This window comes from Odontesthes bonariensis, chromosome 14 (genome assembly GCF_027942865.1).
Source record: "Odontesthes bonariensis isolate fOdoBon6 chromosome 14, fOdoBon6.hap1, whole genome shotgun sequence".
NCBI lineage: Eukaryota > Metazoa > Chordata > Actinopteri > Atheriniformes > Atherinopsidae > Odontesthes > Odontesthes bonariensis.
In genome coordinates, this window is record NC_134519.1 from 30,884,977 (window position 1) to 30,898,372 (window position 13,396).

General features: G+C 41.3%; 1 protein-coding gene across 3 annotated transcripts in view; it reads left to right on the forward strand.

The window, feature by feature from the left end:
* The window catches only part of tbl1xr1b (TBL1X/Y related 1b), a 39,313-nt gene that overhangs the window by 3,831 nt on the left and 22,086 nt on the right, over nucleotides 1–13,396 (forward strand). For all 3 annotated transcript variants that reach the window (XM_075484001.1, XM_075484002.1, XM_075484003.1), the window contains exons 3-7: nucleotides 4,335–4,438; nucleotides 4,608–4,753; nucleotides 4,945–5,161; nucleotides 10,531–10,663; nucleotides 12,970–13,111. In XM_075484001.1, the coding sequence (XP_075340116.1) occupies nucleotides 4,381–4,438; nucleotides 4,608–4,753; nucleotides 4,945–5,161; nucleotides 10,531–10,663; nucleotides 12,970–13,111 (696 nt within the window). In that variant the 5' untranslated portion in view covers nucleotides 4,335–4,380. The remainder of the gene's footprint in view (nucleotides 1–4,334; nucleotides 4,439–4,607; nucleotides 4,754–4,944; nucleotides 5,162–10,530; nucleotides 10,664–12,969; nucleotides 13,112–13,396) is intronic.

Below are 13,396 nucleotides of genomic sequence, written 5' to 3' on the forward strand. Positions count from 1 at the left end.
ACGTCTACTTCCGTGTTTGATGATCTCCCACACAGTAAGCACTGTCAGTCACCCCCATGCATTTATACTGAGACAAGTCTATGGTTCAATTCGATAACCAAGTCAAGTTGTAACTGCAGCCTGAACTGTGCATGTAACCGTGCAGAATGTTGACATAAGTTTAACAGAAGTGCTGGTCAATTAGAAGCCTGAAATGGTACACCAGGGATGCAATTAACTTGCCTTTCGGCCAGTGTTATAGGTGAGTTATAGTAGTCTGTCAGAGCAGCTTCTCATACATTAAATTTCTACTTTAAGATACACTTTATGTTTCCCATTTAGCTGTCAACAATGCAAGAGTCATAATCAAAGATATTTAAGCTGTGCACAAGGGTCACATATTGTGTGCATGGCTAATGAATGTGTTTACTATGAATATAGAGGTACAGATCGATCTTTGTTTCTTTGATAACTCGAGTTGAGCTCTGTAGGCCTCATGATCACTCCCAAAAGATATTAAAATCCCATTTAAGATGAAAGCTTGTCACAGACCTCCCTCATGGCAAAAAAACACTCAATATGCCTTAATTGTAAGTCGCTTTGGATAAAAGCTTTTGCTAAATCCGTGTAATGCAATAAACACAGAGAGGCACACACACACACTGCGATGATAAACAGCTGATCCGGCCCACGTCCAGAGGGTACTATCTGTAGTTGAAAATAAAGCAGGGCAGAGCTGAACCAAACTGTACTGTACCACACCATGTGATGGAAAAATGCCATAAGCTCCTATTGCTACTGTATTCCTACAAACATCTTTGAGTAAACTAAGGCAGCTCTTGCAATCCAACTTTAGCGGTTAGAAATAATTCTAAAAGTGTCTGAAGGCATGGTCAGAAAAGAAAAGCAGTGAACGCTTGGCTTTACAGTAAAATGTTATGAATGGGGGTGGGTATTGTTTGTACTTAATCATAGTTAGGACGGTGTTAAAACATGAACTGCATGTTGACACGACACTTGTAGATATTCTCATTGATACTCTATACTTTGGTAAAAGGCCACACATTTCGGCAAAACTTCTGTCATTTTCTGAGTCAGAATTGAAAGCAGTCAAACGTTGCGTTGTCCAAGTGTTGATTTAATAAAAAAAAAAAATCTTAAAAGGTTTTTGAGTTATCCAAATAGAAACAGATTCATCTTCAGTAAGAACTTCTTTTTTTTTTTTTTTTAGCTGTAATCAAAAATCCTTCAAATATGGCTCCAGCAGTATGGACATGTTTGGACATCACCAAGTTTTCTTTTAAACAGCATCATCCCCATAATTAATCACCCAGTCTTGTATAAAGTGCAGGAATGTCAAGTAAAATTTTTGGAATTAAAAAAAAAAAAAAGAAAAACATCTGGTATGCTTTAGACCTTTTAACTTGTTAATTCGTTTTTTATAGCTATTATGTAGACATCTTTACACAATGATATGAAGTAGCAGTCAGTGAGGAAAAAAAAGATTTTGGCCAAATGAAGATTTTTTTTTTTTCATGATTGATCCACATATACAGTGCCTTTTCAACCTTTTGCCAGATTTCAGGCTTCAAAAATAAAGATATAAAATTAAAAAAATTTGTGACGAATCAACAACAATCGTCAAGTGGAATGGAATTTATTGGATGTGTCAAACTTTTTTAACAAATAAAAAACTGAAAAGTGGTGCATGCAATATTATTCAGCCAATTTACTTTCAGTGCAGCAAACTCACTCAAGAAGTTCAGTGAGGATCTCTGAATGATCCAATGTTGTCCCAAATGACTGATGATGATAAATAGAATCCACCTGTGTGTAATCATGTCTCCGTATAAATGCACCTGCTCTGTGATAGTCTCAGGGTTCTGTTCAAAGCGCTGAGAGCATCATGAAGACCAAGGAACACACCAGGCACGTCCGAGATACTGTTGTGGAGAAGTTTAAAGCTGGATTTGGATACAAAAAGATTTCCCAAGCTTTAAACATCCCAAGGAGCACTGTGCAAGCAATCATATTGAAATGGAAGGAGTATCAGACCACTGCAAATCTACCAAGACCCGGCCGTCCCTCTAAACTTTCATCTCGAGAAGACTGATCAGAGATGCAGCCAAGAGGCCCATGATCACTCTGGATGAACTGCAGAGATCTACAGCTGAGGTTGGAGAGTCTGTCCATAGGACAACAATCAGTCGTACACTGCACAAATCTGGCCTTTATGGAAGAGTGGCAATACGAAAGCCATTTCTCAAAGATATCCATAAAAAGTCTTGTTTAAAGTTACAAGCCACCTGGGAGACACACCAAACATGTGGAAGCAGGTGCTCTGGTCAGATGAAACCAAAATGGAACCGTTTGGCCACAATGCAAAACGATATGTTTGGCGTAAAAGCAGCACAGCTCATCACCCTGAACACACCAGCCCCACTGTCAAACATGGTGGTGGCAGCATCATGGTTTAGGCCTGTTTTTCGTCAGCAGGGACAGGGAAGATGGATGGGGCCAAATACAGGACCATTCTGGAAGAAAACCTGTTGGAGTCTGCAAGAGACCTGAGACTGGGACGGAGATTTATCTTCCAACAAGACAATGATCCTAAACATAAAGCCAAATCTACAATGGAATGGTTCACAAATAAACGTATCCAGGTGTTGGAATGACCAAGTCAAAGTCCAGACCTGAATCCAATCGAGAATCTGTGGAAAGAGCTGAAGACTGCTGTTCACAAACGCTCTCCATCCAACCTCGCTGAGCTCGAGCTGTTTTGCAAGGAAGAATGGGCAAGAATTTCTGTCTCTCGATGTGAAAAACTGATATATATATACCCCAAGCGACTTGCAGCTGTAATTGCAGCAAAAGGCGGCGCTACAAAGTATTAACGCAAGGGGGCCGAATAATATTGCACGCCCCACTTTTCAGTTTTTTATTTGTTAAAAAAGTTTGACACATCCAATAAATTTCATTCCACTTCACGATTGTGTCCCACTTGTTGTTGATTCTTCACAAAAAATTTGAAGCCTGAAATCTGGCAAAAGGTTGAAAAGTTCAAGGGGGCCGAATACTTTCGCAAGGCACTATTTATTTTAAAGTTACTCCAAGTGCGTGAGATCTGCGTTTTCACCGTGCAGATGTGTCCCGTTGAGGCCCGACTTTCACAACAGTTGAATGCTTTCAGAACAATTCTCTGCCTTTAAACATGACGGCACAGTAGCATTCAGTCAGGTGACTTTCATGACCAGCTCTCCTGTCTTGATGACCACTCCTCCCTGCAGAGAGCCAGGGATTCATACATAACAAACTGACTGAGCAGGTGTTCCGAGCTGATGTTCATGAAACATTTACACATTGAACATAAGGTCAGCCAGATGAATTGTTTGACTTATTCTTGTAACTGAGCTCTGACCCTGCTCACTGCTCCTGCGTCAGTGGCATGGTGTTGACATTTCGTCGGCACCCTTTGAAAGCCAGGCCAGTGTCATATATACACAAGAGGGCAATTCGGCATTTGCTTTAAGTGTGTCTAACCACGCACTGAACCTCGAATGAATTGTAATGAAATACACAGTTTAGCATGACTTCAGTACTGATGTGCGGAATAGCACACCTCTATTTAAAAATCATGTCGTGCTTTTAAAGAGAAATATTGTCGGTTTTGTCTTTAGCAAAGCTTAGATGGGATGTCCTGGGTTCTAGAGGTCGTGATTGGAACCTCCAAGCATTAGGACTTTCTGACAATCTCATCTGGGATTGCTGGAGGGCTTTTAATAGATCATTGACCTCTTGGTTCAGCTTGGACTAGGTTCTTGGTTCAGTTAGTTTTGGAACTCAGCCTCTGGGATGTGGCAGAATATTGACTTTTTCTGGCAGACAATATACAAACAGTAGAGGTTCTGTCCTTTGTCCAGACCCCCTGTTTATTTCCACCGTCCCATCTAAACAAAGTGGGTTCTGCATGAACAGATAGAGAGGACGGACACGGGCACAGCAGAAATTATTTTCAGATGTAGGTTAATGAATGGAAACTGGTGCCCTGCCTTCATCAAACAGCGTTTATCTTTGCCTACTTCTCTGTTTTAAAGTTTCAAGATTTAGGTCATGCAAGGTGATATTCTTTTCAAACCGGATCCCCTCTCATTGTGTCGGTTAAGGGGTTAACTTCTACCATCCCTTAAGTGTGTGTGACAGCGCTTCTTTGCACCTTAGTCAACACTCCAGAATTACTCCTACATTTCTGATTCTGTCTGATGTTAATGTAGGAACCAGCTTTCAGTTGGCTTCTATGATGTGTAATTCCACAAACTTAAACTGACACTTCCTGTGCTGTGCTTTGCTTTTTACAGGCTCCTATCCTGTGCTGACCAAATGGTTTAAACACCAGGAATAAAAATGAGCATAAGCAGTGATGAGGTCAATTTCCTGGTTTACAGATACCTGCAAGAGTCAGGTACGTCTGACAGAAAGTTCTTCTGAGTGCTGTTGTGATTGCTGTAACTTGCACAAGTTTCAGTGAAATAGAAATGATTACCAATGAATGAATTTTACCCTTCGGCGCTGAACACCGGAAGCAATCTCTGACTCAATCCTACTTTCTAATTGATCCATTTTCCCTCCAGGCTTCTCCCATTCAGCCTTCACCTTTGGCATAGAGAGCCACATCAGCCAGTCTAATATCAATGGAGCCCTGGTGCCCCCTGCTGCCCTCATCTCCATCATTCAGAAGGGCCTGCAGTACGTGGAGGCTGAAGTCAGCATCAATGAGGTCAGCTTGCATTTTGATACTGTCAAGTATTAATTAGGAGAAACTTCTTTTAGGCTGGCTGGAAGAAGTGCCACCTTTTGCGTGTCCACAGTTTCTCTTATTTTGGCTGCTGACAATAATTCTCACAATCAATAAACTTTATTATTTCCGTAAGGGAAGTTTGGATATGATATTTCCTCTTTTCTGCGTAGGATGGGACTTTGTTTGACGGAAGGCCCATTGAGTCTCTGTCTCTGATTGACGCTGTGATGCCAGATGTAGTCCAGACCAGGCAGCAGGCCTACAGAGACAAGCTGGCCCAGCAGCAGGCGGCAGCAGGCAGCGGCAGCAGCACAGGGCCCCAGGGCAGCTCCAAGAATGGAGAGGGGGCTGCCAATGGAGAGGAAAACGGATCACACGCCTTAGCTAGTAAGCAAGCTCGTGGTTATAAACAATCTCTGAATCAGCCTCTAAACAAAAAGGCTGTGTGTACTGTTTCTGTACCACCCAAAAAGAAGGGCTGAACGCTTTAAACAGACCTGCCTTTTCCTTTTAAATGAGTGTCTACATTTTTCATTGTTACCATATATCCAACATAAAATACAAAATACTTGAATAATATGATTCTGGGTTTTCACGAAGACCTTCGTGAGTAAATGTAGGAAATAAAACTAATGCAAATTTTCCAGGAATATTTGTTGAATTGGACTGTAAGTCTCTTACACAGCATGAACTCTAAAGTCATTCTGATGAGTTCCCATGGCAACCCCAGTAAATTTTTGAGGTTTTGTTTTGTGTTGAATGGAAGTGGCTTGCTCCGGTATTTTCCTTTTACCCACATGTTTTGTCGTGGTTTTGTCTCGTTCAGCTTCCTTTCCCCCCCCCCCCCCCATCTTTTCTAGCTTGTACAGTTTATTTTGCTGTTCGGTTCCCTCGGAATCGCTGCTTCTTCCTTAATGTGCATTCTGTTACCTGCTGCGGAGGGGTCATTTGACGTTCTCTTGGGCTAAAATGAAGTCCATTGCTAGCTTACTTAGTGTTTGAGATAGTTGACAACTTTTATTTACTCTGCCCACTTATGGAAAAGCTCCAAATGGCAGCATCGATCTAAAGTGTATTTCCCTTGGTTTCACATTTATTTTACAGCATTTTACACGAATAACAGAAGTGACTGTTGGGTACTACAAGCGCTTTCTTATACATATTTGACCTACAGATTAGTACATTACAGATCGTGCTGCTCCTTCTGTGTGGTGTAACTACCTTACAGTGGTGGAACTCATTTAACGGCACAGCCTCCTCTTCTGGTCAGTCTGCTATTTTCAGTCATGCACTATTTACTTAAAGCTTGTAAAGAAGCACTGTTGTTGGCTCCCTGGTTGAAATAAGATAATGTATTAATGTATGCTGCAGGGTAGGGGTGGGCGATATGGGCAAAAAAAAATATCTCGATATTTTTTAGGATTTTCACGATAAAGATATTTTGACGATATTTAAAAAAAAAATTAAAACTTGCATTAAGATCACAATAAAATGAACACAAGCATGCAAGTCTAAGCACACACGGCCGGTACAGTGAAACTGCGAATGGCTCATTAAATCAGTTATGGTTCCTTTGATCGCTCTACCGTTACTTGGATAACTGTGGCAATTCTAGAGCTAATACATGCAAACGAGTGCTGACCTTCGGGGATGCGTGCATTTATCAGACCCAAAACCCATGCGGGGTGCCCCTCGGGCTGCCGCGGCCGCTTTGGTGACTCTAGATAACCGCGAGCCGTTTCTCAGGCTACTTCTCCCTCTGGAGAGGGAGCCTGAGAAACGGCTACCACATCCAAGGAAGGCAGCAGGCGCGCAAATTACCCACTCCCGACTCGGGAAGCCGGTAGTGACGAAAAATAACAATACAGGACTCTTTAAATCCTTTAACGGGGATCAATTGAAGGGCAAGTCTGGTGCCAGCAGCCGCGGTAATTCCAGCTCCAATAGCATATCTTAAAGTTGCTGCAGTTAAAAAGCTCGTAGTTGGATCTCGTGATCGAGCTGACGGTCCGCCGCGAGGCGAGCTACCGTCTGTCCCAGCCCCTGCCTCTCGGCACCCCCTCGATGCTCTTAGCTGAGTGTCCCGCGGGGTCCGAAGCGTTTACTTTGAAAAAATTAGTGTTCAAAGCAGGGCGTGGCGCCGTGGTAAGGACAGAGGACCACTGGCGCTGCACTTTATTGATTTTTGGCGATTGAAAAAATATATATATATATATATCTCGATATTGCAAAATTACTCATCGTCAAAACAACATTCACGATAATTTTGCAAACGATACATATCGCCCACCCCTACTGCAGGGGGAAAGGTCTGTTTTTTAGGTAATAAGATGATGTCAAACTGTTGATATGATTCTATGAGTTTGCTTTCCTGGCTGTTAAGATACTGTCTCTAGTTTTGGGAAATACTGATTATTCATGTCGGATGTTGTAGGCTATTCTGTTACAGGAAATAGCAGTTCCTTGTGTTTGATTGCATTCCTTTGCCCTGAAAAATTTTAATTGTTTTGTTTTTATTTTAGAACATTTAGGCTGAAGTTAAAGTGATACTCCGTAGTAGATTCAACCTGGGCTCATTTGAACCGTGATATCCAGCCAAGTAGTCCACCCGCAGTTTTTTCGATATTGGCTGAACATCAGCTGAGTTACTGAGTTATCCCGAATAGCTTAGTACAAGGGTTAATGGATCCTGGCATTACCACACTAAAATCACATGCCATGACACCAAACTTCTACAGTAGTACAAATATGGTCTGTACTCACCAAACGATGCATTTGGAAGTTTGAAAATAGTCTAGGAGTTTATTATTATCAACACAAGCCTGATAGCTTCTCTGCAGCTAAAGCTGCGTCGATGTCACTTCAGGGAGCTGGGAGCTTCAAAGTAAGATGAGGGTTGATCTACTACTGTAGACAACAAAGTATATGCTATATTCTACATGTTTTTTTTATGAATTTTTATGCTGTAGAGTTGTGAAATTATTTTATCAATGGAGAAATTGAGCAGCCTTGCTTTGTTGTCTACAGTAGTAGATCAACCCTCATCTTACTTTGAAGCTCCCAGCTCCCTGAAGTGACGTCGACGAAGCTTTAGCTGCAGAGAAGCTATCAGGCTTGTGTTGATAATAATAAACTCCTAGACTATTTTCAAACTTCCAAATGCATCGTTTGGTGAGTACAGACCATATTTGTACTACTGTAGAAGTTTGGTGTCATGGCATGTGATTTTAGTGTGGTAATTTTGGAGACACGGACCAGGATCCATTAACCCTTTTACGAAGCTATTCGGGATAACTCAGTAACTCAGCTGATGTTCAGCCAATATCGAAAAAACTGCGGGTGGGCTACTTGGCTGGATATCACGGTTCAAATGACCCCAGGTTGAATCTACTCCGGAGTATCACTTTAAAGAACAGCTCTGGTGAAATATTTACTTTTTAGTAATGTGAAATGGCTGTATTGTTTTCTGCAAGAGGCCGTTCTGTGAGCAATGTGAGCAGTATAACCAGTCAGAGCCGTGACTGATCATCAAAGCATACCAACAACAGCCACAGTAACATGGATTCAAACAGCCAGGGTTTCGTACATAACAAACTGAGGGGCCTGTCAGTTTAAATTGTCAAAACTGTCCGTGTGGAACAAGGTTCAATCTCACGTAGGAACACATTTGTAGCTGTTTGTAGAGTGTTGCGTGTGAGTCAGTGAGCAGGCGAAGATGCTGGTGGAGCTAATTGGCTTTTCATAGATTCCTGTTTAAGAGATGAGGCAATGGTGTTGGGTTACAACTACAGCCTGATACACACACAGTGCAGTTCTGTCATCCAAGATGAAAGATGACCATTGGGAAAAAATCCTGGGAATATTTTTGATCGTGGCTCGAAACAGTAGTCCTACACTGGGCAGCAAGGGAGGTTAAGACTGTCTTGTTGGGGTTTTACAACCAGAGATAACTAGAAACATCTTTCTGACAGTGTCTGCTGCTGATGGTCTCTTAATGAACCAATAGAAGCATGGAGTGACGTGTTGATCCACGTGACGCTGGCGTTGTGGGTGTGCGAAAGCCGAAACAAACCTGAACTGTGTAGTTGGAGGTCGAATGAGCTAAACATAACTTGTGGAATTCACAGAAGAATATAGACGATGAAATGGTTTCTCTTTCACGAGGGTCGCAAACCAGTTAATGCGTTAATAAACACAGTGGTAAATGGGTCTGTCAGCTCATTAAACTTACTTTACATTAGCATGACACTTAAACTCTGTGTTGCTCTTCACAGTTGCAGCCTCCCACACTTTAGCAGATATTATCATCATACAGTCTACACTAATCAATTATGATGTTGTCATAAGGTCATCAGATGCCTTTCTAACAGTGTGAACTTATGTCAGCTTCAACCACTGTTTGTCTGCCTTAAAACATTGAACGCATGAAGAGACTTTTTTAATACTATATTGATATGAAGCAGACATGTTCACAAGTCATTTTTTTCCAAATCCAAGTCAAGTGTCAAGTCTTTGTGTTCGAGGTCAAGTCTGAAGTCTTTTGACCCAAGTCAAGTCTCAAATGACTGAAATGAATGTTCTACCATTAGACACATGCCATTTGGTCTAGATAAGACTGCATTGCTGTATGTTATGGCATGAAAGCATGTACTGTATTATCAATAAATGTGATATCATTATACACTGCAGGATCAAAATTGATCAGAGCATGGTCACATAAGAGGGCTATTTCAATCCAATGTGAAGAAACACCATGAAAGGTTGTTTGAAGTATATAAATGTATTTGGAAATATGTGTGCTTGCTCTGCACCACAGGATACATTAACAGATAAATCAATAACTGGCTGTGTAGCCTGAACTTCTCATAACATTTTTCAGCTCAATTTCAGTGCATTTTTCATGTTTTCATGTGTCAACCTGGAATTTTATCAGTTGTCCCTAAAATTGTAAAATTAGGCTATTTTAAATAAGCATATGATTAATGTTAAACTACATCCACATAAACTTGGTTTAGCAATCAATTTGGTAACTGTTAACCTAGGCTACTTAACCAAAGTCCGTCCCAAATTTCACAGGCTGCTGCAGAAAAATCAGCAACGCCATGAAGTGAACAATGAAGCTATAATCTGCATATAGTTTACAACACTATTTACTTTGATTAGTTTGCTTAGCTAGTACCTGTCGATACACGCTAAGTTTCCCTTTCACATTACAAAGAGACTGACCTGTCCTTGTGCGTTTTCAGGTGCCTGATGAAGTCGGAGGTAGTTTAGCCAGCATCATTTATCCTGATAATACACACTTGGCAAGTGGCCACTAGCTTGTTTGCTGTCTGCGTGAACGCTTTATAACCAAATGTGACGACATATGGCACAGTTCCAGATGAGCTTGACGTTGCCATGGTTACGGTGGTTTTGATATCAGTTGCTGCATGCATGCGTGAGGTTATGTCGCACTCAGCCTGCCACCAGCCTTGTCATACATACGGAATTATTGAAATAAAGATCAGAAACAATAATTTTACGAAACAAAGATTGTTTACGAGTCCAAAGCCTCGAGTCCAAGTCGAGTCTCAAGTCAAGTCTTGAGTCTTTGTTTGTGCGACTCGAGTCCCCATCTCTGATTTGAAGTATGAAATGACATCACAGAAGTGCATTTTTAAGGGTTTAAACAATACCAGGAGAGGAACCTTCTGATGATTGGGAAAACGTTACATTAAACCATTAAATTGGTCGACTCTCACTCCTTCCCATAGATCACCACTCTGAGATGATGGAAGTGGACAGGGATGTGGAGATCCCGCAGAGCAAAGCCATGGTTTTGAGGGGCCACGAATCCGAAGTTTTTATCTGTGCCTGGAACCCGGTGAACGACCTCCTCGCCTCCGGGTCAGTATTTACGACGCATCACAAGGTTTCTGGATTAATGCTTAAAGGTGGATGGTCAAGTCCACTAATGCTTTAGTTTCTTTAATACAACTTTGTCTTTCTGTCATTACATTTTTGTGGGTGATGCAAATGGCCTTTAAATGGCAGCCCTCAGTCCTGATCCGACAGATTGAAGTGCCTTGAGATGACATTTGTTGTCATTTGGCACTATATAAATAGAATAGAATTTAATCCCCTCTCTCGTCCTGTTTGTGGTTAAGAGAGAATGATTTAACCTAAAATTAACGTGGGATTTAGTCATGGAGCTATTAAAGAGCTAAATCTTTGCTCTTTTAGGACTTTTTCTGACTTTGACGGAACCTTTCACATTTTGGTTTGAAGTCATTTTGACTTTGTTTTTCAAGAAAAACTTGGATGTAATATTTAAAAAAGATTGTTTTTATAAGCAGTTCCTCTCATTACACCTTAAATTGTTGACAGGATTCATTGTTTTTTTTTCCCTGTCATGATCCCTCTGTAGTTTAACTCAGAGATGAATGTCTGGATGCTGAATTCTTGTTATTACATCATGTATCCTGATATTATGCTGATGGTGGAAATGTGGCAGATTGTTCACTGTCCACTGGGGCCGGAACAGTTAATACTATTAAGCAGCCCCTACTGACAGATTTGACACATCAGCTCACTAAAGCTACAGCTGGTGTTTAGCACAGTCCTGCATGTGGCAGTCAGTGCATTTTTACCATCAAAGTGTTCTTTGCCTTTTTTTTTAATTTTATTTTTTTATAAAACCTGTGATCTGTTTCTGCTCACTACTCACCTCTTTGGTGATGGAGCCAAACTATTAACGTTCGCTTTGCTCATGTTTAATGAAATGGACCAAAGTCATTTATTTTCCTAATGTCTAAGTCAAACTAACCCACTCAGTGAATCTGCTATCTCTTCTGATGACGTCATGCCTACATCTTTGTGTTTTGCTCATGGAAAGCTCCAACATTTCTGTGCTAATGAAATGATGGAATGGAGCAAAATGCTGGAATTAGATGGCAAAAGGCAAACCTGTGTGAAAATAATTTGTGTCAAAGTGTGTGTGATCATTGCACACATTAGAGGGGTATTTCTTTGTTTTGTTGTGTGTTATGTAGACAGCGGACGGCATGCTCTCAGTCAGGAGAATCTGGGAGGTTTTTAGGGCAGGGCTAAGCTAAAAGCTACATGAACAGGGAATGGCCATGAGAAGTGCCCCATCTAAAATAACACAAGCCTCAAAAATGTCCCATCATTTTGCACAGATGTTATATTGTGGACTTTTACATCTATCACATCAGTAACAGACAGTTAAACAGACTGGGTCCACATAGCGACCGTGTTGTCACTTGTGCTGATGATCTCCCACAGTGAGAGTTAAAAGCAACAGAATGTGTTGGAACGTTTACCCTCACAGTCCAGAGTTGTGGTGTCAGACATGGTTCGGCGAGTTTAATTTCTCTTTAAAGTACCCAGAGATGGCTTTTCTTGTGAATTGGCTGCATAAACTAACTGAAGGGAATTGATTGACGCAGTGTGGAGACCCACATAGCTATATGATTTGTTGTAGATGGCAAAAAATTCCCTCTTGAGCCCCTTCTGAGTGGCTTTAGTTTGGCTTGCCTGTCAGGATTTGTTTCTGATCTGCTAAGCTGAGAGTGCTCTGACACACTGACTACTACGAAGTATTTATAGAACGCCACATTAGAAAAAATAAATAAAGAAAAAAGATCCCTTAAAGGTCAGTGGATTAAATGACGAAACATTGATAAGCAGATCAAATTAAAGAATAGGACTGTTTCATTATCTTTCTAAAACGTTGCCCGTAAACAATTATTTGCTCGCTTATAAAAGCGACCAGATTGTAAAGGTAAGTATTAATCTGGGTACTTACTGTAGACGAGAGTCCTACTCCAACATAGGGACAGATCTCTTAAAAATGGAGAAAATGCAGTTTAATCTGGGACAGTCCTGAACACAGGAATTTATTAGGGTCTGCATACGATGGCAATTATCCACACAAACCACGTTAGCATCATTGACTTTTGTGCTTGTAAAATGTCCCTCTCCTTTTTCTTCAACAGATCATGTGAAAAAAGTTTGATAGGGATTTTAAAAGGTTTTGGATTTGATGATTTGGGTTCAGGGTCGATAAAATGCCTTTAAACCCCAACCCAGCTCAGGAGCTATGATGGTCAGTTTTCTAACATTTTCAGTAATGATCTTAGAAGTCGATCCACGTCACTGTGCCTAATGTCAGCTTGTCTTGCCTTGGGCAGGTCCGGGGACTCCACGGCGCGGATCTGGAACCTGAGTGAGAACAGCACCGGCGGATCCACCCAGCTGGTCCTGAGGCACTGCATTCGAGAGGGGGGCCAGGACGTACCCAGCAACAAAGATGTCACCTCACTAGACTGGAATGTGAGTTTGTCCCTGTTAATGTTTGTGTTTGTCTGTGTGCACATCAGTGGTTGGAACCACTTTTTTTTCTTCTTGCTAAAGACATGCACAGCATACAAAGACGAATCATTCCCACGAGGGGGGGTGTAACATGTTTTTGCTGCTGAGCTGCTAAACAATTTTCCCTGCATGGCAAAACTCATTGCACAACATCTAATTAGGACAAAATTATTACAAATATTCTGTCTGTCCTCCACCACTTCTGACTTAATGCGAGCCTCATAAATAAAGCCAGAGGGCTGCTCC